Source organism: Brassica rapa, chromosome A08, assembly GCF_000309985.2.
Source record: "Brassica rapa cultivar Chiifu-401-42 chromosome A08, CAAS_Brap_v3.01, whole genome shotgun sequence".
NCBI classification, from domain to species: Eukaryota; Viridiplantae; Streptophyta; class Magnoliopsida; order Brassicales; family Brassicaceae; genus Brassica; species Brassica rapa.
This window is the reverse complement of record NC_024802.2, coordinates 10,561,120-10,587,053: the sequence shown is the minus strand read 5'-3', so window position 1 is coordinate 10,587,053 and position 25,934 is coordinate 10,561,120. Positions and strand designations below refer to the sequence as shown.

At 37.7% G+C, this 25,934-nt stretch overlaps 1 protein-coding gene across 2 annotated transcripts; it reads left to right on the top strand.

Annotated features, from left to right (window-relative positions):
* Positions 1-761: 761 nt before the first annotated feature.
* LOC103833994 lies at positions 762-23,949 on the top strand. Of its 2 annotated transcripts, XM_009110047.3 has the most exons (63): positions 762-1,219; positions 1,579-1,682; positions 1,950-2,084; positions 2,166-2,216; positions 2,308-2,402; positions 2,483-2,600; positions 2,978-3,079; positions 3,167-3,355; positions 3,450-3,610; positions 3,758-3,928; positions 4,164-4,256; positions 4,339-4,660; positions 4,749-4,853; positions 4,936-5,031; positions 5,336-5,403; positions 5,485-5,605; positions 5,702-5,902; positions 6,000-6,203; positions 6,303-6,403; positions 6,963-7,059; positions 7,214-7,312; positions 7,435-7,593; positions 7,679-7,753; positions 7,832-8,257; positions 8,367-8,696; positions 8,804-8,935; positions 9,041-9,154; positions 9,228-9,412; positions 9,571-9,679; positions 9,810-9,953; positions 10,033-10,317; positions 10,833-11,477; positions 11,576-11,767; positions 11,862-11,965; positions 12,104-12,393; positions 12,469-12,553; positions 12,637-12,951; positions 13,341-13,703; positions 13,793-14,282; positions 14,357-14,520; positions 14,688-14,850; positions 14,936-15,205; positions 15,445-15,639; positions 16,004-16,046; positions 16,134-16,249; positions 16,399-17,292; positions 17,398-17,471; positions 17,555-17,900; positions 18,000-18,098; positions 18,164-18,316; positions 18,657-18,838; positions 18,926-19,444; positions 19,728-19,905; positions 19,996-20,132; positions 20,249-20,375; positions 20,806-21,027; positions 21,103-21,462; positions 21,743-21,901; positions 21,978-22,262; positions 22,495-22,716; positions 22,867-22,919; positions 23,010-23,118; positions 23,274-23,949. In XM_009110047.3, the coding sequence occupies exons 1-63, from the start codon at positions 1,123-1,125 to the stop codon at positions 23,631-23,633; spliced, it is 12,603 nt and encodes a 4,200-aa protein (XP_009108295.1). In that variant the 5' UTR covers positions 762-1,122; the 3' UTR covers positions 23,634-23,949. The 2 variants fall into 2 exon arrangements, with proteins under 2 accessions (XP_009108295.1, XP_018509206.1); XM_018653690.2 differs by lacking the exons at positions 762-1,219; positions 1,579-1,682; positions 1,950-2,084; ... (5 more) ...; positions 3,450-3,610; positions 3,758-3,928 and having other exon boundaries at positions 4,164-4,271.
* Positions 23,950-25,934: the final 1,985 nt, after the last annotated feature.

Here is a 25,934-nt window from a genome sequence, read left to right as displayed (position 1 = left end):
AAATTTTTTTAAATTTGAAACGCATTCCCAAAATCCACCCCTTAACTCTTAATCCTAAGTTTAGTTAACTCAAGGGGTATAAATTCATATTTTACCGTTTAATAAAATTTATTTTGGTCATTTTCCTCATTGATAGACTATTTTGTGAAAATAAACTAAAAATGGCTATCCAATGGAATTTCTCTTAATTTAATTTTAATGTTCATAATATTTAAAAAATATTCAGAATATTTTTTTGTAAATTTAAATGTATGATGGCAAAATATATTGGGCAATTCTCATAAATAGACTATTTTCAAGTTTTGGTCACAAAAATAGATCACAAGGAAGAAAATGACCAAAATGTTTCATTTAATAGGTAAAAGGATACTAATACCCTAGATATATAAAAATAAAATAAATAAAAAATAAATTTTTTTATTGTTTTAGATTATAGGTTTTCAAATTCGAACTTTTTATAATTTTTTTTTTTGGAATTTGTCTTTTGGAATTTTGTTTTTAATTTTTTTTGGCAAATTTTTTTTTTGTAATTCGAAAATAATTTTTGAAACTATTTTAAAAAATTTTATTTTCAAAATTTTAATATTTATTTTCTGTTTTATAAAATTTTTAAATCTCAAACCCAAATCCCACTCTTTGATTTTAAATCTTAAAATTTGGATTAGTTAATCCTTAGGGTATAAGGATATAATTTCTTGAATGAAACATTTTGATCATTAAAGTCTATATTTGTGATAAAAAAATTTTAGTGATATCCTAGATATTTCCCAAATAGATTTTGTACATATATGGAATTAAAAATGTTTTAATTTTCTTGTTTAGGCAACAATTGATAAGCAGCACCGCCAAGAATCGGAGAGGATATTTTTAATATTCCTTTTTAACGGAGCCGTAACTCCTCTCCAAGTCATGACGACTAATTCACAATTCCAACTCCTCCTACTTGCGTGTTCTTGAGGAAACGATCATCTTCCTCCCCATGTGCCTCCTTCTCTTTTCCATCCGCTCTCTACTCCGATCCAAATCGAACCCACTCCACGCGTTTTCTTCTCTATCCACGCATCGTCTCCGATAGATTTCTTGATTTTGTTTTTCCCAGTTTTTGATTTGTAGGATACGAAGATGTTGGAAGATCAAGTAGCCTACTTGTTACAGCGGTACTTGGGGAACTACGTCAGGGGATTGAGTAAGGAAGCCCTTAAGATCAGTGTCTGGCAAGGTCAGATTGGTTTCTTCTGTGATATTCAGTAGCGAATTTAGGTTTTGTGTTGTGTTGTAGTTGGATAAAGAGCTGTAATATTCGTATAGCTAAACGGCAAAGTCTTCTTTGATTTTGGAAGAAGGGTGGGAGTAAAGTTCAGATTTTGTGATTTTTTGGGGTTTAGTTGGTTGGAACTCTTCAAAGATGATGGAGAATATCGGCTTGCTTGCTTTCTTCATCGTTTACATTGATTGTTCACTTCGTAAATGCTTAGTTGGTTTTCCCATTTGTTACTAAGAACAGATCGACTGAATAAAAGGAAGGACTTTTAGTTTTCTCATTTGTTAATTAGCTCTTGGTTCTACTTAATTTCGCAGGGGATGTGGAGCTGAAGAATATGCAACTAAAACCAGAAGCACTTAACGCTTTGAAATTACCTGTCAAGGTTAAAGCTGGATTTCTTGGATCAGTCAAACTCAAGGTGTGTTGTGTTTTTTTCTTCTGTCTGTTGTATCTAAAGCTAAAGTATGTCTGCTTGAGTGCGTTCATTTTCTTCCCGTTTTTCTACACATTTGCTCACAAATTGTATTTCAACTGCTGTTGTAGTCTCTGTAAGTGACGCAATATCATACATTTTTTTCCGGGTGATATCGATTTTTTTTCTGGGCAGGGGTCTTTTACCTTCCTGTTTACAGATTTTTCTACACTCGGTTACACCCATTTACTGATACGTTTCAAATCATTTTAGGTACCATGGAGCAGGCTTGGCCAGGAACCTGTAGTGGTTTATCTTGATCGAATTTTTTTATTAGCCGAACCCGCAACTGATGTTGAAGGATGTAGTGAGGATTCTATCCAAGAGAAAAAAAGAAAGCTAATACTGGTGAGATAGGTCGCTCATGTTATGATTGTTTTCATTATCTGATTTGAGTCATTGAATCACTTTTATGTTTGCAATATACAGGAAATGGAAACAAAACTAGTAGAAAGAGCTCGTCGACTACATACGGAAATGGTGTGGCTAGTGCTACTCATCAAAGTAGATAGTGTGTGTTCAGAAATATTGTATTAAACTAACTACCATATTTTTCTTGTTCTCTTATAAGAACAAATCATGGGTAGGATCATTGGTCGACACAGTCATGGGAAACTTGAAGCTGTCAATATCAAATATTCACATAAGATACGAGGATCTAGAGAGGTAAATAGAATATGACAATTTTTTTCTTCTTGTTTTTGATTGTCTTCCCATTGTGATTAAAGCTTACATTATAAGTGCAGCAATCCCGGCCACCCATTTTCAGCTGGTTTTACACTAGAAAAACTCTTAGCTGTAACAGTTGATGAGAATGGGAAGGAGACCTTTATTACTGGCGGCACTCTGGCTTCCATCCAAAAGGTATAAATTTGCTCATTAATATCTGTCTGGCACAAGCTTTTCTGGTCTTATGGAAAACATTTTATAAAGGTCTCTGTCCCTCGGTTTTATACTTTTGGGAAGGTGTTGTGTTCAGATCTCTTGCGCTTATGCTTGCTTGTAGTAAGTAGCTAGGTAGTTTGTTTTTAATAATCTAGTTCAAATAGTTATGTGGGTATAGTAAGAAGCACCCGAGGAAGATTGACTTAGGGTGCTCTCCGGAAGGGTTAGTGATATAGAGAAAAACTTTATGTGGAATTCATATATGGATTAATTGCATGGTGAAAGGATCACCCCTGCCAAGAAAGAAAACAAAGGCACTTTACATTCCTGTTATAATTATGTTTGCCTTTGTGCAGTCTGTTGAACTTGATCGGCTTGCATTCTATCTTGATTCTGACATGTCTCCGTGGTATATTGACAAACCATGGGAGGATTTACTTCCTTCTGAGTGGGATCAGGTATTCATAAGCGAAGTTATGTATATAGTGGAACATAATTTGTCTCTTACCCCAAAATCTAATTTTTTGGTGCATGCATATTTCTAGATTTTTAGATACGGAACCAAAGATGGTAAGCCAGCTGAAGACCTAACGAGAAAACATTTCTATATTCTGCAACCTGTCTCAGGGAATGCAAAGTACATTAAGTCCCAAGCAAATGGTTCTTCCAATACTGATCAACCTTTGCAGAAGGCATATGTTAACTTGGACGATGTGACACTTTGTTTATCAAAGGTTAAGCCAAAATTTGAGGCTCCTGCTCTTTCTTTTTTTATTTGGATGTCTGCGGAGGTCTAGATTGTGTGTGTGTGTGTTTTTTTTGTCTCAGGGAGGATACAGGGATGTCATGAAACTTGCTGATAATTTTTCTGCGTTTAATCAGCGTTTGAAATATGCACATTACCGTCCATCTGTTTCAGTTAAAAGTGACGCACGGTCTTGGTGGAATTATGCTTTCAGAGTTGTTTCAGAACAAATTAAGATAGCAAGGTATCGAATTAGAGATATTCATTTCTGTCGTCTTGCTACTGCCGTATTTCTCTATAATTTGCATTCGTTTTGGAAACCGTTTCCTTGCGGTTCCTAACTTCACTTCTCTTCTGTTTACGTTTTCTGAGATTGTTACCTTTATGACAGCGGGAGAATGTCATGGGAGCACGTTTTAAAGTACACTAGTTTACGCAAGAGATACATTACGCGTTATGCTTCGTTGCTGAAATCTGATGTCAGTAAGACAGTGGTTGATGATGATGAAGAAATCAAGGCCCTTGATCGGGGACTTGATACCGAAGTCATTTTGCAATGGAGGTAAAATATTATTGTTTAGTTGCATCTTAGCAGATCAATTAGCTTTCTCAAACGTTTGGTCTTGTGTAGTTCTATAAATTTTCATTAGGACTAATTCGTTATTTCTTTCTCTATTTGTACCTATGATGCTTCTCTGTTTTCTTTTCATTGTCAATACATGAGTAGGATGTCGAAAGTAAGGGTAATTTACAAACCATTTCTAATTGTGAATATTATCATTGATTTTATTATGAAGGATGTTGGCCCACAAGTTTGTTGAGAGATCGGTGCAAGCAGAAAATTACTCGAAGGCACAACAGGCTAAAAGTTCATGGTGGCCGTTTGGAGGGTGAATGCTCCCCTGGTTGCTTCCAAATTCCCAACTCCTTCTCCCAATTTTTTTCTAAAGTATTTTGTATATATGCCTTCAGGAAGAGTCAAGTGTCTGAAGGTGAAGGAGAATCTGTTCAATTCACCGATGAAGATTGGGAACGGTTAAATAAAGTCATAGGGTACAAAGAAGGTGATGAGCAGTCAATTATCAACAATGCAAAACCTGATGCTCTCCATACATTCTTGGAGGTACACATGAGGCGTAATGCTTCAAAACTTTATGATGGGGATAAGGAATGCCTTGCTGAGTTATCATGTGAAGATCTTAATTGCTCCATTAAGCTTTTCCCCGAGACAAAGATTGCCGACATTAAATTGGGAAGATATCGCTTGTCATCGCCAAATGGCCCGCTTGCTGAGGTTTGTTAGGTGGAATTTGTTTTCTTCAGGCTACAGAACATTGTCAGTGATTTCTTAAAATCCCTTAAAAATGTCTCTTCTCTTGCAGAGTGCCCCTGCCTCTCACTCTGTACTTGCTTCCTTCTGTTATAAGCCTTTTGATGCTAAAGTTGACTGGAGTCTTGTTGCAAAAGCTTCTCCGTGTTATATGACTGTGCGTGCCCCTCTCTCTAAGAAAATTTTGTATAAGCAGTTCTTTCTAAAAATTATGTGGCTTATTGCGGTGCCGCCTGCAGTATCTGAAGGACTCTATTGATGGAATTGTCAACTTCTTCGAAAGCAGTACTGCTGTGAGCCAGACAATAGCTTTAGAGACTGCAGCTGCTGTACAGGTGTGTCTAATATTTGCCGTGGTGTGAAAAGTTGACAAAAATGAGTGCATATTGGTTTTATATAGCCTGGTAATTGTAATCTCATTATTAACTGTATATCTAATCTAAGGAATGGTAATATGGGATCTAGTAAGTATGCATTTCTGTTTTTTGTCAGTATTTCTGCTCGAACTTTCCAATTTGTAGAGCTTGATCCTTGCAGTGTATTCAAAAATTGTTCGAATTAGATTTCTGTTCCTTACTTATATTCAACTGCCCGTGGGAGCCACTTTAATCATTATAATTCACTTGCTTACCGTCTCAGTCAACTATTGATGAAGTTAGACGCACTGCTCAACAAGGAATGAATAGAGCATTGAAAGATCATGCAAGGTCTGTTCGTACTCTCATGAGCTCGTGGTCAAATTTATGCCCATGCTTGTTTTAGTAAATGACGTTTTACAAAACAACCAGGTTTCTGCTCGACTTAGACATTGCAGCACCCAAAATCACAATTCCAACCGAATTTCGTCCTGATAACCATCGTTCTACAAAGCTTCTTCTGGACTTGGGTAACCTGGTCATCCGTTCCCAGGTAAATAGAAAAGTGTCAGCTGTCAACTTTTTTAACAATATGATTTGAATTTTCTAAATGCACATTCCCTAAATTCTATGCATGCAAATTTTGCAGGACGACTATAAGCGTGAACTGTCAGAGGAAATGGATATGTATCTACAGTTTGATTTAGTTTTGAGTGATGTGTCCGCATTACTTGTTGATGGTGACTACTCCTGGAAACAGTTATCCTCGAAAAAATCTTCTGGTAAGGAAAGCAGTGTTACTTTCTTGCCAGTTATTGACAAGTGTGGGGTACTCTTAAAACTACAACAGGTAAAATTCTGGACATCTGGCATAGACATTTTTGGTAAAAGAGTTATGCTTCAAACTGTAGATATTTAGCACTATTGTTTCCTGTTTTGGTTTGTAGATTCGTAGGCCAAACCCATCGTACCCGTCAACCAGACTTGCCGTGCGGCTACCGTCACTTGGTTTTCACTTCTCACCAGCTCGATATCATAGGTTGATGCAAGTTGCACAGATCTTTCAAACTAAGGATGATGAGGGCTCTCACATTCTTCGTCCATGGGAAGAAGCTGATTTTGAGGGTTGGTTGTCTTTACTTAGCTGGAAGGTCAGTACCGTTCTACGTACCATAATCACTTTTGTGGTTGCAAGCTCTCTTATCTTCTTGGACACTATTTATTTATTCGATTGTCAAATCCATGAATAGGGCAGAGAAGCTACATGGCAGCGGCGGTACTTATGTTTAGTTGGTCCTTTTATATACGTGCTGGAAAGTCCTAACTCAAAATCTTATAAGCAGTATACCAGGTATGATTCGAACTCTTGCAATTTCGTTATAGTAGTGATAGGCTTTATAGATTAGACTTTAGATAAAATGGATGAGGCTTTATAGATTAGACTTTAGATAAAATGGATGGTCTGTACAAACTCGATGAAGTGCAGTACTCTTATATGTAATGTTTGCGTGTGTTTACAATGAATAAGATACGAGGATTGACATGTGGAAAGACTATGGCAAGACTGCCTTTTTTGCTCAATGTTTATGTTATCGTAGCCATTTGTAAATTAAACCAATGCTATGCATTGTATTATATAACTAGTGAAGTCAAGGTGAAAAAGACACGGAAGAAATGAATTTCTCTCGGTTGTGCTATTTAAGGGGCTTATTAAGTTTCCTTGTCTAACTAAAGACCCACTAAAAGTCCAGTTATCTAGGTTCATAAATCTAGTGTAAGAATTCATTACCTAAACTTTATGCTGTTTCACCCAGCAGTTAAAGTTACTAGCTGTTTTGATATTTTCCTAACTCTATCTGTTCGTTCTAGTTGGTATTTGTCATATTTCTAAGGATTTGTATCTTTTGTAGCTTACGTGGGAAGCATATATACAAAGTCCCTGTAGAACTCGCGGGAGGAGTAGAACACGTCTTGTCCATTCGCAATGCTTCTCGAATCAATGAGAAGGTTTACATCTCATGTAGTTGAATTAATAAATGCAGGCGGAGTTTGGTCATGACTTTTATGTTTTTATTGTGTGTTCATCAATGAGGATTCGAGGATCTTGATTGTAAACTTCAATGAATTTTGGCGCTGAATATTTTAATTTTATGGTCTCTAGGTTATGGAGGATGTGAATGCACTCATATTAATGTTTGATTCTGAAGAGTCTAGAAAGACTTGGCACAGCCGTTTGCAGAGCGCTGTCTACCGGGCCTCGGTAAATTTAATTTTGAACCTTACTTCCAGTTATCAATAGGACGTCTTACCATGAGACAGTTCCATTGATGATCTACCTGTTTATATAGATGATTTAAGTTTAAATTTCACTTTAATGTACAGGGTTCTGCTCCCATAGCCGGTCTTTCGGATACGTCATCTGACAGTGAGGAATCAGAAACAGAACATAAAGAAGATATTTGGGATTTGTCTAAGTTGGAGAGTTTATATGTAACCGGTGTGCTTGATGAACTCAAAATATGTTTCAGCTATGGTCAACAGGTAAATATAAATTATTTCTGCGTGTGAAATTCCACGGCTTGTTGTTATTATGGGACATGCTTTGACTGAGTATATTTTAATATAGCACGATGCTTCCTTCATGGCGGTGCTTCTTGCAAGAGAGAGTAAACTGTTTGAGTTTAGGGCCATAGGTGGGAAGGTATATGATCTGCTTCTTAATTATCTTTGTCATTTCTTATTCCTTTTTATGAATGTCTGTTTGTCTTTGTCGAACCAGGTTGAAGTCTCGATGAGAGGGAGTGATATGTTTATTGGGACTGTTCTAAAATCTTTGGAAATAGAAGATTTGGTGAGCCGTTCTGGTTCAAATGAGTCTTGTTATTTAGCAAGATCTTTTATTCAGTCTTCTGTGGTGCTTCCATCCTTTAAAGATGCTGAGATTAAAAACCCTGAAGGAAATGATCTTTCTTCTAGCGAAGGGGAGGAAAAATTTTATGAAGCACCAGAGATCTTGGTTGACTCCGTTGACTATACATCTCTTAGGACCCCCAGTTTTAGTCGAATGGATGGATTGCTCCCTGTCGACAACAGGAATATCACTATGCCAAGCAGTGAGAGAATTGAGTCTCTGGATAGTTTTGTTAAGGCTCAAATAGTCATATACCATCAGACGTCACCTCAATATAATAATATTGATAATCAGGTCAAGAGATTTCTGTTTATACATCTTTCAGTCCGGAGATGTTAGTTTTTTCCGTTGTTTTAAAGTCAAGGCTTACTATCTTTTGTGGCTGATGTTTCACACATTGTAGGTGACCGTAAGCCTAGCCACATTATCATTTTACTGCCGGAGGCCAACAATTCTTGCTATTTTGGAGTTTGTAAATGCTATCAATGTTGAAGATCCAAGCTGTGAATCTTTTGAGGACAGCTCTCCTGTCGCTGGAGAGCAAAGTTCACCGAAAAGAAATGGATTTGAAGATTCCAGGGATGCAGCTGTTAAGGGTTTGTTAGGGAAGGGGAAATCTAGAATCATTTTCAACTTGGCATTGAACATGGCTCGGGCGCAGATATTCCTAATGAATGAGAATGGAACTAAGTTTGCGACATTGTCACAAGACAATTTGCTAACAGATATTAAGGTTAGATTATACTTTTTGAATTGCATTCCAAACTTTATTTATGATTCTCTTTGCTTCAGAACTATCAATATCCAAGGTATTCCGTACTGATTCCCATTTGTTTGAAGGTCTTCCCGAACTCGTTCAGTATTACAGCAAGTCTTGGAAATTTACGAATCAGTGATGACAGCCTCCCAGACAACCATATGTACTTTTGGATCTGTGATATGCGAGACCCTGGAGGAACTTCTTTTGTTGAGGTATTCGTTGTTTGTTTCTTTTTTTCGTTGAATATGAATTGATGTGCAGATGAGATGCATGAGTTTTTTTCCGTGTTAATTTCATTTCTTTGATTCCGTTCCTAGTTGGCATTTACATCATTCAGTGTCATTGATGAAGACCATGAAGGTTTTGACTACTGCCTCTCTGGACAACTTTCTGAAGTGCGCATTGTTTATCTGAATCGCTTTATTCAAGAGGTAGTTCATTATTCTCTCTACGTAGATGCGAGTAAATTTGTCTTGCTTCCTACAATCAGTCTCTGCAATGTAGGTTGCTGAATACTTTATGGGGCTTGTGCCAAGCGATTCAAAAGGGGTTGTCAAGATGAAGGATCAAATTACGGACTCCGAGAAGTGGTTTACGACTAGCGAAATTGAAGGATCTCCTGCTCTTAAGTTGGATCTATCTCTTAAGAAGCCTATAATTGTTATGCCTCGACATACTGAGAGCCCTGAGTAAGTTCATGCTTGGATTTTGATTTCTCCCTCCCCACCCTTTTTTTTTCTCCATGACACATTTTTGTTATATTAGTTACTGGTCCCATGAATTCTCTGGACTTATCAGAGTAGTTGATTTACCTTTCTCTACTTTTCGGGTTTTCTTTTATTTGCAGTTACCTGAAGCTTGATGTTGTGCATATAACTGTGAACAATACCTTTCAGTGGTTTGCTGGAGATAAAAACGAGCTGAATGCAGTTCACATGGAAACTATGAAAGTGATGGTGAGAACTCTCGTTGTTTGGCTGTTGGGTTGAGCATATTTCATTCTGGTTGATATCACTTTAAATTCATACTACCTTATCGTACAATTAGTTTTTTCTACACCTTTTGACGAAAACAACCTTAACTTAGGTCATGGATATCAACCTTAATGTTGGTTCTGGAGCTGAAATAGGTGAAAGCATAATTCAAGATGTGAATGGGGTTTCTGTAACCATTAACAGGTCTCTGCGAGACTTGTTGCATCAGATACCAAGCATTGAAGTCTCTGTAGAGGTAAAGGATAATGTCTTATATCCAGTCTGTAGCATAATACTTTCTTACTCATACGTTCTTTAAATTTCTGCTTTATCAGATAGACGAACTAAGAGCAGCCCTCTCGAATAGGGAATACCAGATCTTGACAGAGTGTGCACAGTCTAATATTTCTGAGATTCCGCATACCGTGCCACCATTGAGTGGTGATATTGTGGCATCGTCAAGAAACTTACCTGAAACTCTTACTTCCGAGGATCCTAATGCTGCTCAAACTGAAAAAAGTGATGCTTGGATATCAATGAAGGTTTCTGTTGTCATCAATCTGGTGGAGTTGTGTTTGTATGCTGGGACAGCAAGAGATGCGCCGTTGGCTGCTGTACAGGTCCGCTTTCCATGTTCCATTCATTTCAATTGTCATATTTATCTAGGAGTACATAGTATTCTTATGTCCCTTGGACCTGTCATAGCTGATAGATTTGGGGGATAAAAGTGATTGACCAAATATTGTTTGATGTCAAACTTCTGACTAAGAATTTGGGCCTATGCATTTGTGAAGTTTAATCTTGAATAGGCCTTGACTCAGTCCGGAATTGGTTCTCCAGAAAGACTTCAGTAATTTGATTTCTGCTTTATTGTAATTTCTCTTTGACATTATCAAATCAGGCTTCTGTTTAAATTCCTTTCTAGTTCTGTGGATCAGCAATTTTATCGTTCTTATAGGACTCTACTCTTCCCCCTCTTTGTTCCCACTTTTTCTTCTCATGTTTGTTGCTTCGTAGAGATTTTATGTTACAATCTCAAAGGGAATTTTACAGCAGAGTTAACATCTTAAATTTATGTTAACAATCTCATGGCACATTGAGTTAACATCTTAAATCTATCGTGTTTGGTTTACAGATCTCTGGTGGCTGGCTTCTCTACAAATCCAATACACACGATGAGGGTTTCCTTACAGCAACGTTGAAGGGATTTAGTGTTATTGACAACCGTGAAGGAACTGAAAAAGAGTTTAGACTTGCTGTAGGAAGACCTGCAGACTTAGATTTTGGTGACTCACATTCTCTGACTGATGGAGATCAGAGATTAACTCACTCCCGTGTAACCAACGGGAGTGATGTTAGGCCGCTTCCTTCGATGCTCACTCTTGATGCGCAATTCGGTCAGTCGTCAACTTTTGTTTCCGTCTGTATCCAAAGGCCACAGCTGCTTGTAGCTTTGGATTTTCTACTGGCCGTAGTAGAGTTTTTTGTCCCTACTATTGGAAGTGTCCTATCAAGTGAAGAGGATAAAAACCTTAATATGGTCGACGCAGTCATCATGGATCAGTCTATCTACAAGCAACAAACTGCTGAAGCGTTTCTTTCTCCTCTGGGTCCTTTAATTGTTGAAGATGAGAAATTTGATGATTTTGTGTATGATGGTAATGGTGGAACGTTGTACCTGAAAGATAGACATGGAGGCATCCTTTCTTCTCCCAGTACAGAGCCTGTTATATATGTGGGAAGTGGAAAAAAGTTGCATTTCAGAAATGTAATCTTCAAGGTACAACAGAAGTCCTTACATTATTTCTTTGTCAAATCTGAACTTTATTATTTCTGTCGTCCTTATAGTTTCTCACTTTTCTTTCTATTATGATCAAGAATGGCCAATTTTTGGATTCCTGTATCTCTTTGGGAGCCTACAGCAGCTATTCTGTTTCGAGAGAGGAAGGGGTTGTGTTGGAAGAATATCATAAAGTCCCCAAACAAGACTCTGAGAGCAAGGAAGATCCGGTTTCCCAATCTCCTAGCATCACAACGGAGAAGTCCACGGAAATGATCATTGAGTTTCAGGTTCTTATTGTTGCTAACATTCTTCTTTGTATGGGCATGATAAGCCAAGAAAACTTCCATTTTAAATGTTCGAAGCTCGTTTCCGCTGCTGCAGGCTATCGGCCCAGAACTTACATTCTACAACACATCAAAAGACGTTGTTAAAACGCCACTACTCTCCAACAAACTTTTGCATGCTCAGCTGGATGCTTATGGCAGGTCAATGGCTTCTCCGTGATATTACTGTTAGAGCTGAAATTTAAGTATATGATTCGTTGCTTAAAGCTTGATGAAGTTTTTGCACATCTGTTGTTCATAGTTTTATCGTCTTTCCTTCTGTTTTTTTTTCTGGTGCAGGGTAATCATAAAGAATGATGAAATTGAAATGAGTGCTCATACATTGGGTCTGACCATGGAGAGTAATGGAGTGAAAATTCTGGAACCGTTCGACACCTCTGTAAAGTATTCAAGTGTTTCTGGGACGACTAACATAGAGCTTTCAGTTTCAAACATATTTATGAACTTCTCATTCAGCATCTTGAGATTGTTTATAGCTGTTGAAGAAGACATTTTATCATTTCTAAGGATGACATCCAGAAAAATGACTGTCGTCTGCACAGAGTTTGATAAAGTCGGGATCATCAGAAGTATGTCCAATTATTGCTGAAATTTTTCAGTTCATTTAAGGTTTGTTACGTGGTACTTACTTACATTTCATGCAGATCCCTGTACAGATCAAAAATATGCATTCTGGAGACCCCATCCGCCTCCTGGTTTTGCAAGTCTTGGCGACTATTTGACACCATTGTTAGTCATCCATCCTAAGTTATACTTTTAAATAGGTTGCGCAAGAGCCTTTGTGAATCAACTAATTTATTTTGACATGGCAGGGACAAACCACCTACTAAAGGGGTTCTTGTTGTCAACACCAATTTGATGAGAGTGAAGAGGCCTTTATCTTTCAGATTGATTTGGTCACCTTTAGCTTCCAACGGGTTAGGTGATACTTCAACGGATGACAAAGATGAAAGAGACAATTTGTGTTCCATTTGGTTCCCTGAAGCACCAAAGGGTTATGTGGCGTTAAGCTGTGTGGTATCCAGTGGATGTACACCGCCTCCACTGGCCTCTGTCTTCTGCATTCTAGCTTCTTCCGTATCCCCTTGTTCTCTCAGAGATTGTGTAGCAATCAGCTCAACAGATATGTATGCTGCAACGAACCTCTCACTTTTAGTTGTTGCTCACTTTCTGAATACATGGATACAATGCTGCATGTTCCCTTCTGTAGAGATGTGCCAACATGCTTACTGTCTGTTTTTCCTGACATTTCGTATGTGTTTTGCCATGTGTCTATGTGATTTATATTGGTTTCATGCGCTTGTTTCAAACGAACTGGAATTTAGTTGGTAGTATCCGGTTTTGCAGATGCAGAAATTTGTTTGTTCATTTGTTTTTTTTTGTCAGATTTTGGTTAATATTAATAAATGATTCCATTTTAGTACTTCAGTGTACGTCTGTGCTGGTCACCTCAGTGTGGTTTATCTTCCTTCATTGATGATTTGACATTTTAGGCTTGCTTTTGTATTCAATGCAGTTCTCAATCAAGTTTAGCATTCTGGCGGGTGGATAATTCTGTTGGCAGTTTCTTACCTGCGGATCCGTCTTCTCTCAGCTTATCAGGAAGACCATACGAGCTACGTCATATATTATTTGGATCCACTGGAGTCTTGCCAAAAGAATCCAGCTACGTGGATGTTCGTACTACTGATAATATTCAGCCTATACAGCCACAGTCACAGCCACTGAATTCTGTTAGATCTGGTCAGCGATTTGAAGCTGTTGCTTCCTTTCAGTTGATATGGTGGAATAGGGGCTCAGGCTCGCAGAAGAAAGTTTCAATATGGAGACCAATCATTACTGAGGGGATGGCTTATTTCGGAGACATTGCTGTTAGTGGGTAAGTCATAATGATGTACTATATCATTTTAGTATATTCTTTTCTGGTGGCAAGGTGCATGTTAATTACTTTCGGGGGTTAATTTGTAGGTATGAACCTCCAAACTCTTGTGTGGTTCTTCGTGATGATGGTGAGCAAGATATCCTTAAAGCCGCTGTTGATTTCCAACTTGTTGGACGTGTCAAGAAACACAGAGGAGTTGAAAGTATATCTTTCTGGATGCCTCAAGCTCCACCGGGTTTTGTTTCCCTGGGTTGTGTTGCATCTAAAGGTTCAGCAAAACCATACGAATTAACCAAATTGAAATGCGCTCGTAGCGATATGGTAGCTGGTGATCGTTTTGCTGAAGATAGTTTGTGGGATACCTCTGATGTGTGGCAGAGGGTAGAACCGTTTAGTATATGGGGCATAGGCAATGAGTTGAAGACCTTTATCGTCCGTAGTGGTTTGAAAAAACCACCAAGGAGATTTGCTTTAAAGCTAGCAGACCAGGATTTGCCTGGAGGAATTGATAACATGGTCATTCGTGCAGAAATTGGGACATTTTCTGCTGCGCTTTTTGATGACTACGGGGGACTGGTAAGAAAAAACAAATAAACGTATGTGGCGTACTTATCTGCGTGAAAATAATGGCGTATCTATGTACTTTGCAGATGGTTCCATTGGTTAATGTATCTTTGAGTAATATATGTTTTGGATTACTTGGCAAAACCAACTACACAAAGTCAACCATCAACTTCTCCTTAGCGGCAAGGTCATACAATGATAAGTATGAAGCGTGGGAGCCTCTCATCGAGCCTGCAGATGGATTCTTAAGGTTTTTTTTGTTCTAATTTTGTGTTACTTTAAAGCTCATTATTACAGAAATGTGTAGGTCTAAACACCTGTGGCTGCGGGTGATTTGCTCTGTTTATTTTGTTTGTTATTTACTCCAACTAATGTCGAGCATATTCTATATAATGGCTACGCTCCATTGGGCTGTAGGTACCAGTTCAACCCTAGATCCTTTGGTGCGGTTTCTGAGTTACGCCTGACATCTACAACGGACTTGAATGTGAATTTCTCAGTTTCAAATGCTAATACAATTATCCAGGCGTACTCTAGTTGGAACAACCTTAGCAACGTCCATGAATACCATAAAGAGAGAGTGAGAACTTCTCCTTTGGTTCCTATGTGCCACATGGTGACGCAGTCTTCTTTCTCTCTTGATTTATGTTTGCTACGTCTTACAGGGCGCATTTCCTCTAGTTGACAATGGAAAATCTGTTATTGAGGTGCATCAGAAGAAAACCTATTTCATAATTCCACAAAACAAGCTTGGGCAGGATATATATATTAGACCCACCGAAATCAAAGGATTTAAAGATATTGTAAAGATGCCATCTGGGGACATGAGACCTGTAAAAGTTCCCGTCTTGACCAATATGTTGGATTCTCACCTCAGAGGAGAACTATGCAGTAACCCTAGAATAATGGTTACAGTTATTGTGGTGGATGCACAGGTACCTTTCTGCCTAAAACAAAGGTCACATTTGTCGTGATGCCTTTTCATTCATATACTTCTACCGCTCAGGCTCTCATGAATCTCCTTTTATTTCCTATTCTTTTACTTTTCTATGGTAATAAAGCAAGGAAGTGATTTCATTTGATGCTCCATGCGACTCTTTCTACTAAGTTTATGATATTTGTTTTTCATAGACTCTTTGGAGAATGTGTTATATGGAATAACCTTTTTTTGTAGCTTCCAAGAATTTCTGGATTGTCTTCTCATCAATACACTGGAGTTATACGTCTCTCTCCCAAACAGACCTCCCCAACGGAGCCAGTGCTTCGCCAGCAATGTGCACGTACTTGTGGAAGTGTTTCAAATATGTTTTCCTCTGAGCTGGAAGTCGTTGACTGGAGTGAAATATTTTTCTTCAAAATTGACTCGCTGGTATTCTCTTTTCCACTATGTCTAACATTCTTTTGTTGGCCTAATGTTTATTTTATCCCCTGAATACTGCTGGCAGTTCTGTTTCTTTTCAAACGAGCGTGTTCCTAGTCTCTGTGGATTCTTATGTCCATCACCATTTCATTTGTATCTCTACTACTTGTGTTCTTCAGATTGATTCTGAAACAGTTTATGCATTGCTATAACTTTGGCAAATCTTAGTTACTAATCTTGGTGCATGTACCTCTCTTGTACAAGAACTTAAGAATAAATTATATTAAGAGTATTTCTTTCTCTTTGTTATTTTTTGGTCTTCAAGATCAAGGTTATTGCGGCTTTGATATTTTATTGTTTTTTATTTTTCCAGGATGACTATCTCTTGGAATTAATAGTGTCGGACGTCGGAAATGGTTTGTTTCCTTCATTCTTTCGTCGTACATCTCAAGCACTACTAAATCTGAGTTAAGTGTTTCTTTCATTTTTGGTATATAAATTAGGTGCACCTGTTGGCGCATTTTCAGCTCCATTGAAGCAGGTAGCACGATATATGAAGGACAACCAATACGAGCACAATTATGCCAATGACCTTGTCTGGTTAGACTTGTCTACCATGGTAAAAAACCTCAACTTGAATGCCTTTCGCCTATGTAGACTTCATTGTCCAAATATGATATTAAAAATGCAAATGTCACGGCTTTTTGGGTTCAAAGATTGCAAAAGATAAATGCAATAGTTTTCTTACCTTTTTCATGTTTTCTGCAGAGCATGAACCAAGGGGATCAAAGAAAGAACTGTGGAAAAATAAGATGTGCTGTGCTGTTGCCAGCTAAATCGAAAATGGTGGAGCAAGGAAAATCCTCAAGTGAAAAGAAATCTGGATTTATTCAAGTAAGTCCTAGTATTGAGGGTCCTTGGACGACGGTGAGGCTGAATTACGCTTCACCTGCTGCTTGCTGGCGGTTGGGAAATGATGTTGTTGCAAGTGAAGTTAGTATGGAGGATGGAAACAGATACGTAAATGTCAGGTCTCTAGTTTCAGTGGAAAACAATACTGAGTACCTTCTTGACCTCTGCCTGGAGGCTAAAGTCCACTCATTTCCAAATATATCAATTGGGTTGCTGAAGCCTGGCGATATATTACCGGTTCCCTTGTCAGGATTGACACAGTCTGCATCGTATGTCCTGAAGCTGAAGTGTGTAATGACTGATGGTTCTGAATATTCTTGGAGTTCTGTGGTATCAAGGCCTGAGGAACCAGAGGTTGCTTGTGAATCAGAGTCTGAAATATGTATATCGTCTCTTACTGAATCTGAGCACTTGCTATGCTGTACTCAGATAAGCAGTACTTCTCCCGGACATAATAAAATTTATTGGTTCTGTTTGAAAACCCAAGCAACAGAGATCGCTAAAGATATACGTTCGGACCCTATTCAGGATTGGACTCTTGTGGTCAAATCACCGTTTTCTATAGCAAATTATCTTCCATTTGGAGCTGAGTACTCAGTGCTAGAGAAGCAAGACAATGGTGATTTGATTCGTCATTCTCAGAGCAGAGAATTCATTGGTTCTGGAGAAACTGTGAAGGTGCATACTGTCGATATAAGGAAGCCTTTATACTTTTCCTTGCTGCCGCAAAGAGTATGGCTACCAATGCGTGTAAGTTTGGAAATCGAACCTAGATTCACATCAGCTAGGAACACATTGTTGTTCCATTTCTTTTATTCTCCCTTGTTTAGTTATTTGGTTTATCGAATTTGGCAGGAAGCTGTCCTTGTATCTCATCCAAATGGTGTCCCTGCGAAGACAATTGATCTGAGAAGTTCTGCCACTGGAAGGTCTTCTTCTTTCTGCTAAGGTGTTACAATTTTTTTGCTGTTCTGGTTTATTTGGTCTCATACTGTTGAATATATGCGAACAGGGTTGCTCAAATAACACTGGAGCAAACTTATGATGACCAGCAGAAAGTTTTGACGAAGATGATCAGAATCTATGCTCCGTTCTGGTTTTCGATTGCAAGATGTCCCTCGCTTACACTTAGACTTTTAGATCTGCCAGGGAATAAGAAAACAAAAAAGTTTGGTCTTCCATTTCGAAATAAGAAAAATGACGAAGTAGTCCGGGAGATAACTGAAGAAGATATATATGAAGGTCATACAATTGCTTCTACTTTGAATTTCAAACATATGGGCATGTCAGTGTCTATATCTCAGTTTGGCAATCAGCAACATGGTCCTGCAAAAGATCTTTCTGCCCTTGGTGACATGGTCAGTTGTATGCTATTTTATTTGTTCGATAGACTAGTTTCCTCTAAAATTGAGCTTTGCTTCCCCTATCATTCTTATGATTCGTACTTATTTTGATAGGATGGATCTTTGGATGTTGATGCGTATGATCCCGATGGAAAATGTATGCGGCTATTTCTGTCTACAAAACCTTGCGGTTATCAGTCAGTTCCTACAAAGGTAATAAGCAGTTTATTTTCTACACCTTCTCTATTATTACTTGCTGACTCGAATTTACTTCGCAGATCATATCTGTTCGACCATTCATGACTTTCACCAACAGGATCGGTGAAGATATATATATTAAACTTAACAGTGACGATGAACCAAAGGTACTCAATGCATATGATTCGCGGGTCTCCTTTGTTTTCCAACCAAGTGGGAGAGATGAACTCCAGGTGAGCTGTTTATGTTGCAGAATTTTTTTAATTTTTATTCCTCTTATCTTTGTTTTAGTCAATGAGTTGCAAAACTGCGAGAGAAAAAAATGAATAAGGCTGTTGTTTAGGATGTCCACTGGAGCATGTAGTATGATATGTTCTCAGTCAAACCAGTGACACTTCTTGAAGTGAGCAGTGAATTAAAGTTTGAATGCAAATCGATTATGTTTTATATTGTTAAATTGTTTGGCATGTGGATGCTTTCTCCTGGCCACCACGTATGTTTTCATTTGAGAGGTAAGAGCATCTCTGTTATTATCTAATGATGTATAATTTTTATTCTCTGGCCTATTTTCAGGTTCGGTTAAGAGAAACAGAGTGGTCATTTCCTGTTCAAGTTGCTCGAGAAGACACAATTGTTCTTGTATTAAGGTGTCAAAATGGTGCTCGTAGATTTTTGAAAGCAGAGATACGGGGATTTGAAGAAGGGTCACGTTTTATTGTTGTATTTCGACTTGGACCAAGCAATGGTCCTATGAGGTATCCTCTCTACAATTAGTAAATACATATTTGTGAAACCATCATTAATTTACTAATTTCTTTTCTGTTTTAAACTTCTTAAACAAGGGTTGAGAATAGAACAGCTGTCAAAAGAATCAGTGTCCGCCAATCAGGTTTTGGTGAAGATTCGTGGGTTTTGTTGGAACCTCTTACGACAGTAAATTTTGCTTGGGAAGATCCTTATGGTCAGAAATTCTTGGATGCTAAGGTTGAAAATGATCACCGCTCTGGGGTTTTCAGACTAGACATGGAAAATGGTGTTGTGGATTCTGAATTGTGTAGGGACTTAGAGGTGAACTTTCATGTTAAAGAAATTGGTGACATCAAGATTGCTAGATTCACTGATGATGACAGTACTTCACAGAGTCCTCATGAAATCATATCTTTATCATCGGTTGGGAATAATAGATATTCTACTCGTCAGACACCTTCAGAACAAAAGACCACCACTCTGGAGTTCATAATTGAAATGGGACTAGTGGGGATCTCTCTTGTAGATCACGTGCCAAAAGAGTTATCATATTTTTACCTTGAGAAAGTTTTCGTATCTTACTCCACTGGGTATGATGAGGGAAGAACTAGCAGGTAAACTCAAATATTGCAGTATTGTTTTGTTTTTTTTGTCTGTTTTTACGTATAAATGGGTTACAATATGAATATACTTCATGTTCTTTCCTATGCTTGGAAAATACGAATCAAAATGTGCTAATTTTAGGCAACATGGTGTTATCAACAAAACTTGTGGTCTTTAGGTTGCACATTCGTGTAAATTTTTCAGTGTCATATGTTCTCTCGTATTAGGAAGCGATGCAACCGCATGAAATACCTTCGGAAATCTGAACTAGCAACTCTTTTCTATGGTTTACAGGTTCAAAGTCATTCTGGGCAATTTACAGATTGATAACCAGCTACCTCTAACTCTAATGCCAGTTCTACTGGCACCAGATAACACTGGAGACAGTCATCAACCAGTGCTTAAGATGACAATTACTATGTGTAATGAAGAAACTGATGGCATTCAAGTGTATCCATATGTATATGTACGGGTATGTATTCTAGTCAGGTTTATCTTCAATGTACTCAAACATATGAGATCCTATTTGAAGTGCATGATGGATTTGCTATTTGATTGGTAGGTGACAGATAATACTTGGCGAGTAAACATTCACGAGCCTATCATTTGGGCTTCGGCTGACTTCTGCAATAAGCTCCAGATGGATCGTCTCCCGAAAAGTACTAGTGTCGCGCAAGTTGATCCTGAGATACATATAAAGTATTCTTGCCTTCTATAAAACTTTACCATTTTTCGGGGATTAAATTTATAGTATATGGCCATTTTGGCATGCAAATCGAGCAAATTTTAAACCTAATTTTGTTTTTGATTTTCAGCCTCATAGATGTTTCAGAGGTAAGGCTAAAGGTCTCACTGGAAACAGCGCCAGCTCAGAGGCCTCATGGAATTCTTGGTGTTTGGAGCCCGATTTTGTCTGCTGTTGGAAATGCATTCAAAATTCAGGTAATTGATTTTCTTTGAAGTTATTACCATAAATGAAATAGTGAACTACAATCATTCTCTTAGCGTTACATCCTGCACGGTCTAGTAATAGAACTAACTATGGATACGTGGTTCCATTTCATGGTAGATTAGCTGGCTATATATTGTGCGAACTGAAAACTAGTTGTAAATTAAGAACTGCTGAAGCATGAGCTGGTTTCAGTCATGTTCCTTTTTGACTCCCAACATGGGATAAGTAGCTCAGAAGATCTTACGACATCATAGGAGAGTTTTTTTTACTTGGATTGTCATGGAACAACTTGTGGCTAGAAAGCCTTTCTACTTCCTGGCACCACAAGCTAATTCATCATTTTGCTATACTCGGAATATTTACTGCTGAAAAAAGAGAGCGAGAATGTTGCTAATGTTTCAAAAAAATATCTACGTTTAGGTCCATCTAAGGAGAGTAATGCACAGAGATCGGTTCATACGGAAAAGTTCAATACTTCCAGCCATCGGAAATCGCATATGGAGAGATCTGATCCACAATCCCTTACATTTAATTTTCTCAGTGGATGTTTTGGGTATGACTAGCTCAACATTGGCTTCTCTTAGTAGAGGATTTGCGGCGCTTTCAACTGATGGTCAATTCCTACATCTGAGGGAAAGACAGGTACATATTTCTTGCAACAAAATTAAGTTGATTACTTTGGCAGTTTGCCTAATAGAGGGCTGAAAAATGGATCAGGTTTGGTCGAGGCGGATCACTGGTGTAGGTGATGCTTTTGTTCAAGGAACTGAAGCCCTAGCACAGGGTGTTGCCTTCGGGGTATCAGGAGTTGTTACGAAGCCTGTAGAGAGTGCCCGACAAAATGGTATCTTAGGGTTTGCCCATGGGGTAGGGCGGGCTTTCCTAGGATTTTTCGTACAACCGATGAGTGGTGCATTGGATTTTTTCTCATTGACTGTTGATGGAATTGGAGCAAGCTGCACCCGATGTTTGGAGGTTTTGAGCAACAGGACCGCTTTGGAGAGAATTAGAAATCCCCGTGCAGTTCATGCTGATGGTATACTCAGGGAATATGATGAGAAGGAAGCTACAGGCCAGGTACTGCCTCACTTTCTTTTTATTGTCTATTAGTGAGACTGCATATTGAGAAATTTTGGAAGCTTTAGTCTACGACCAAATCCAAAATTTCTAACTACAAGTCGGCTATTCTAGCATGAATTATTTAAATATAATTGTTGACATCTAAGTCTCCTTTGAGGATAATTATGTTGTTAATGTTACCAGAAAGCTATTAATTTGCATTCTTTTGGTCAAGCTTACCATTCATGCTCAAACTTCCAAGCTGGTTCTGATTTCTGTTTGTTATCTGTTTTTGCAGATGCTCCTGCACCTAGCGGAAGCAAGTCGGCATTTTGGCTGTACAGAGATATTCAGGGAACCTTCAAAATTCGCTTTATCTGATTGCTATGAAGAACATTTCCTTGTTCCATACAAACGCATTGTCATTGTGACCAACAAGAGAGTTGTGTTATTACAGGTCAGACCCACTACCATACCATTTCACATTAGCGTCTTAAATTTGCTTTATTTGCTGACTTGTTACTTCCATTTAGTGCTCTGATCTGGATAAGATGGATAAGAAACCCAGCAAGATTATGTGGGATGTGCCTTGGGAGGAACTTATGGCGTTGGAATTGGCAAAGGCAGGTGGCCAAAGGCCCTCGCATCTCATACTGCATCTGAAGACCTTTCAGAAGTCAGAGAGCTTTGCTCAGGTTATTAAGTGCAGCGTGTCGGAAGAATCAGATGTACTAGAACCCCAAGCTGTTCGAATTTGTTCAGCAGTGCGCAAAATGTGGAAAGCATATCAGTCTAACATGAAAAATCATGTTCTCAAGGTCATTGCTATTCCTTATCTCATCATAGTTATTAGATCAATATTTGAAACAGATGAACTGAGTTTGAATAAAGGGAGATCTTCATTCGAAATGACCATTCTCAAGATGTTTTGGTCTTCTGTGTTATAATAATATCGACTTGACCATAAACATGTTTAACACTGGCAAGCATTGAGAAGCTCGTGCGAATGCAACGCACCTACCTAATACACTTTATATCTTCTCGTCACAGGTTCCTTCAAGCCAGCGACATGTGTATTTTGCTTGGAACGAGGCTGATGGAAGAGACTCGAAATCGTACAGCAACAAGGCTATTATAAAATCAAGAGACCTTTCTTCTTCCTCAAGTTCTGTCTCAGATGATAGAAAGTTTGTCAAACATAGTATCAATTTCTCAAAAATCTGGAGTAGTGAGCGAGAATCCAAAGGTCGATGTACTTTGTGCAAAAAGCAGGTAATTTTCGTTTGATTGCTCTCGGTGTCATTGAGGTTCAATAGATGTCAAATAAGAATTCTTATGAGACGAAACTTTAAGAATTCACCCACACGATCAACTGTTTCAAGGTTTACTTACAATTGTTTTACTTTTATTTTTTGCTTTCAGGTTTCTGAAGATGGAGGAGTGTGCACTATCTGGAGACCTAGTTGTCCAGAGGGGTAAGTATTATCTGTTACGCTAATGATGATACTGTAGTTGCGCTCAATTGTTCTTGAAACTGAAGCAGTTTCGTGTTGTTGTTTTGCCAGATTTGTGTCAGTGGGTGATGTAGCTCATGTTGGTAGCCATCCGCCAAATGTTGCTGCTGTTTACAATAACACCGAGGGAGTGTTTGCACTTCCAGTGGGTTATGACCTTGTAAGTATCTCTCATCAATTAATATGACCCCTTAATCCATTGAATTTTTCTCAACCGTGAACTTGTAGCGAGTGTAGAGCATAAAAAAGTGCTAACCGAATCAAACCTGAGTTGTGTCTTTTGACTAGTGATACATAATGTTATTCACTTCTCAGGTGTGGAGGAACTGCTTAGATGATTACGTAAGTCCTGTATCAATCTGGCATCCGCGGGCTCCTGAAGGATTCGTATCTCCTGGATGCGTTGCAGTTGCTAGTTTCAAGGAGCCAGAGCCCAACACAGTGTATTGCATGCCGACGTCTCTAGCTGAGCAGACAGAGTTTGAGGAACAGAAGGTTTGGTCGTCACCTGACTCGTATCCGTGGGCATGCCACATATACCAGGTTAGAAGTGACGCACTACACTTCATGGCTCTGAGGCAGACCAAAGAAGAGTCTGATTGGAGAGCCATTAGAGTTCGAGATGATTACAGATCCATGGAATCTGAATCTGCAAGGAATTTGCGTATAGAATGATCTTTTCTTCTTCTTTTTTGCTGTTGGGAAGTTATTGCTTTATTGTAAAGAACTAGACTTTGCAAAGAGTGAGTTTTTTATGTGTTTTTTGGTTTTCCCAAAGAGAGCTTTTAAGTTGATCTGTGTAACATTTGTCTATAACAGAGTTAGGCATTCTGGGAGGTTACTTTGCTTGGTTACAAAACCCAAATGTTTAGTTTCTTCTCAAACATAAATGCTTCTTATCTTTTACATTTGAGTTTCTTTCAATAAAATTGTAAAAGAATCCTTTATTGTTGTCCTTGTTTTTACCAAATAACACGAAAGACTTTTTCAATATTTTTCAATCTTTTTTATCATCGATATTATTTTGTTTATATGGTTAACGATCTTCTTAACTTTGGTATAGTACCATGTCCACACGAAGTTAAGGTTTGATTCTATGTACCCGAATGTTAAATACATGTTTTCCGTGAATTCAAAGTTTAAATTTCACTTTTAAACCATGATTAAATTTGGTTTAATGTGTACCAATTATATTCTTAACCATATACGTGGCAAAACTCAAATTAAACCAAGAAAATACTCTAGAAAAGGTATTCATTTTACACTCATCAAAATTCCCAAATCATCAAAATCGAGAAGAATCGGATTATTTTATCCCTACTGGTTTTAATGATTTGGGGATTTTTATCTTTTAAGTCTTGGGTTTTATTTCCAGTGAGTGTGAGATTAATCGCTTTAATAAGGAATTTTCTTAGTTTAATTTGGATTTTGATTGGTGTTTAATGGTTAAACATATGTTGGTACACATTAAGCCAAGCTTAATAATGGTTTAGGGTGAATAGATTTTGAATTTTTAATTCGGGGGTAAATAAGATTTGAACTTTGAATTTATGGGAAACTGGTATTTAATATTCATTTGATGGGTATATAGAATGAGGCATTAACTTTGTGTGGATATAGTGCTACGTGATAGTTACGAGAGAGAAAAATAGATCGTACCAAAAACATTATTTTGGTTTTCATGATTTAGGCGTCCAAACTACATAGGATTATGATTGATTATTATGAGCATTGTTTATCTGCATACGGCGACACTCGCTGACTTGTAGTAGAATATTTTTTAGATATCTAATATCTTACAATACACACTACACAAATTATACCTTATATTATACACCACACATAATTAATGTTGACTCTTTTAACTAATATATGTCGTACTTAGTTGATGTTAACATAGATAATATTAATATTATGATATCTATGTCATCATATTAGCCAAAAGAGTCAACATCAATTATGTGTGGTGAATAATGTAAGATATAATTTATGTACTATATATTGTAAGACATTAAAGTTCTAAAGGATATTCCAAAAAATATTTTTTAGACATTGGACTATAAATAAAAAGGTTTGGAGTGTGTTGTAATACGAGCCAATTGATTTGAGTTAAGTACCGAAGAATCTCTCAAGTTTACAAAGAGTGTTCTTAGTAAAGTAAAGATCCTCTTTGTAATATTTTAAAACATTTTATCAATACAATTTTAATTCTAAACACCTCTTTTGTGATTGTACTACTATGTATTCGTAAATTTGCATGCTATGAGTCAACTATCTCATTTCGGTAGAAAATAGGAACATATTTTTGATATATCTACCAATTACTATACCTCCACAATAGTTAACATTTGTTACTCTAATTACGAAATTTACTGAAATGGAACACGTTTTATGGCACTATCGTATATGAGCCATTATCTTTTTTCTTTTCATTTGTACTTGTAGAATTAAAATCAACTAACTGTCAGCAAGTACAAACGACCGTTATTTATTATAGACTCACGCGGTTGCTGTGGCGCGTACATGGAAACTCCACACTCTTCCCATACAACTGGAGAAGCATTTAAAGAGAAGCGAGCGGTGAAAACATAATAGAATAGTGTCGTGACCCAACTACCAAATCTAGATTAAGATAGTGCTTTTAAGTTTCCTTTCACTCAGAACCTAAAGGAGTTTCGATAGATTTAGCTGAAAAGAACACAATACGTAGAAGCTTCTTCTTTTTTGCTTAAACTTTGTTTATCAACGCTATATAGATTTCCCTGGTGAAATTGTTTAAAGTAACATATCTTTCAATTCATCACATAATGTTTCCTCCAATATACATGCTAACGAAACATGCCGCTGTTTAACTGAGGTATCACACTTATGATTCCGTTACGGCCTGATTCATGAGACTCAGCTGCTAACGATCGAATTCTAGTGGAACTGTGTTCTAAAATCAGTGTCAAGTACTCTAGTTGGAGTAAGTCCAGA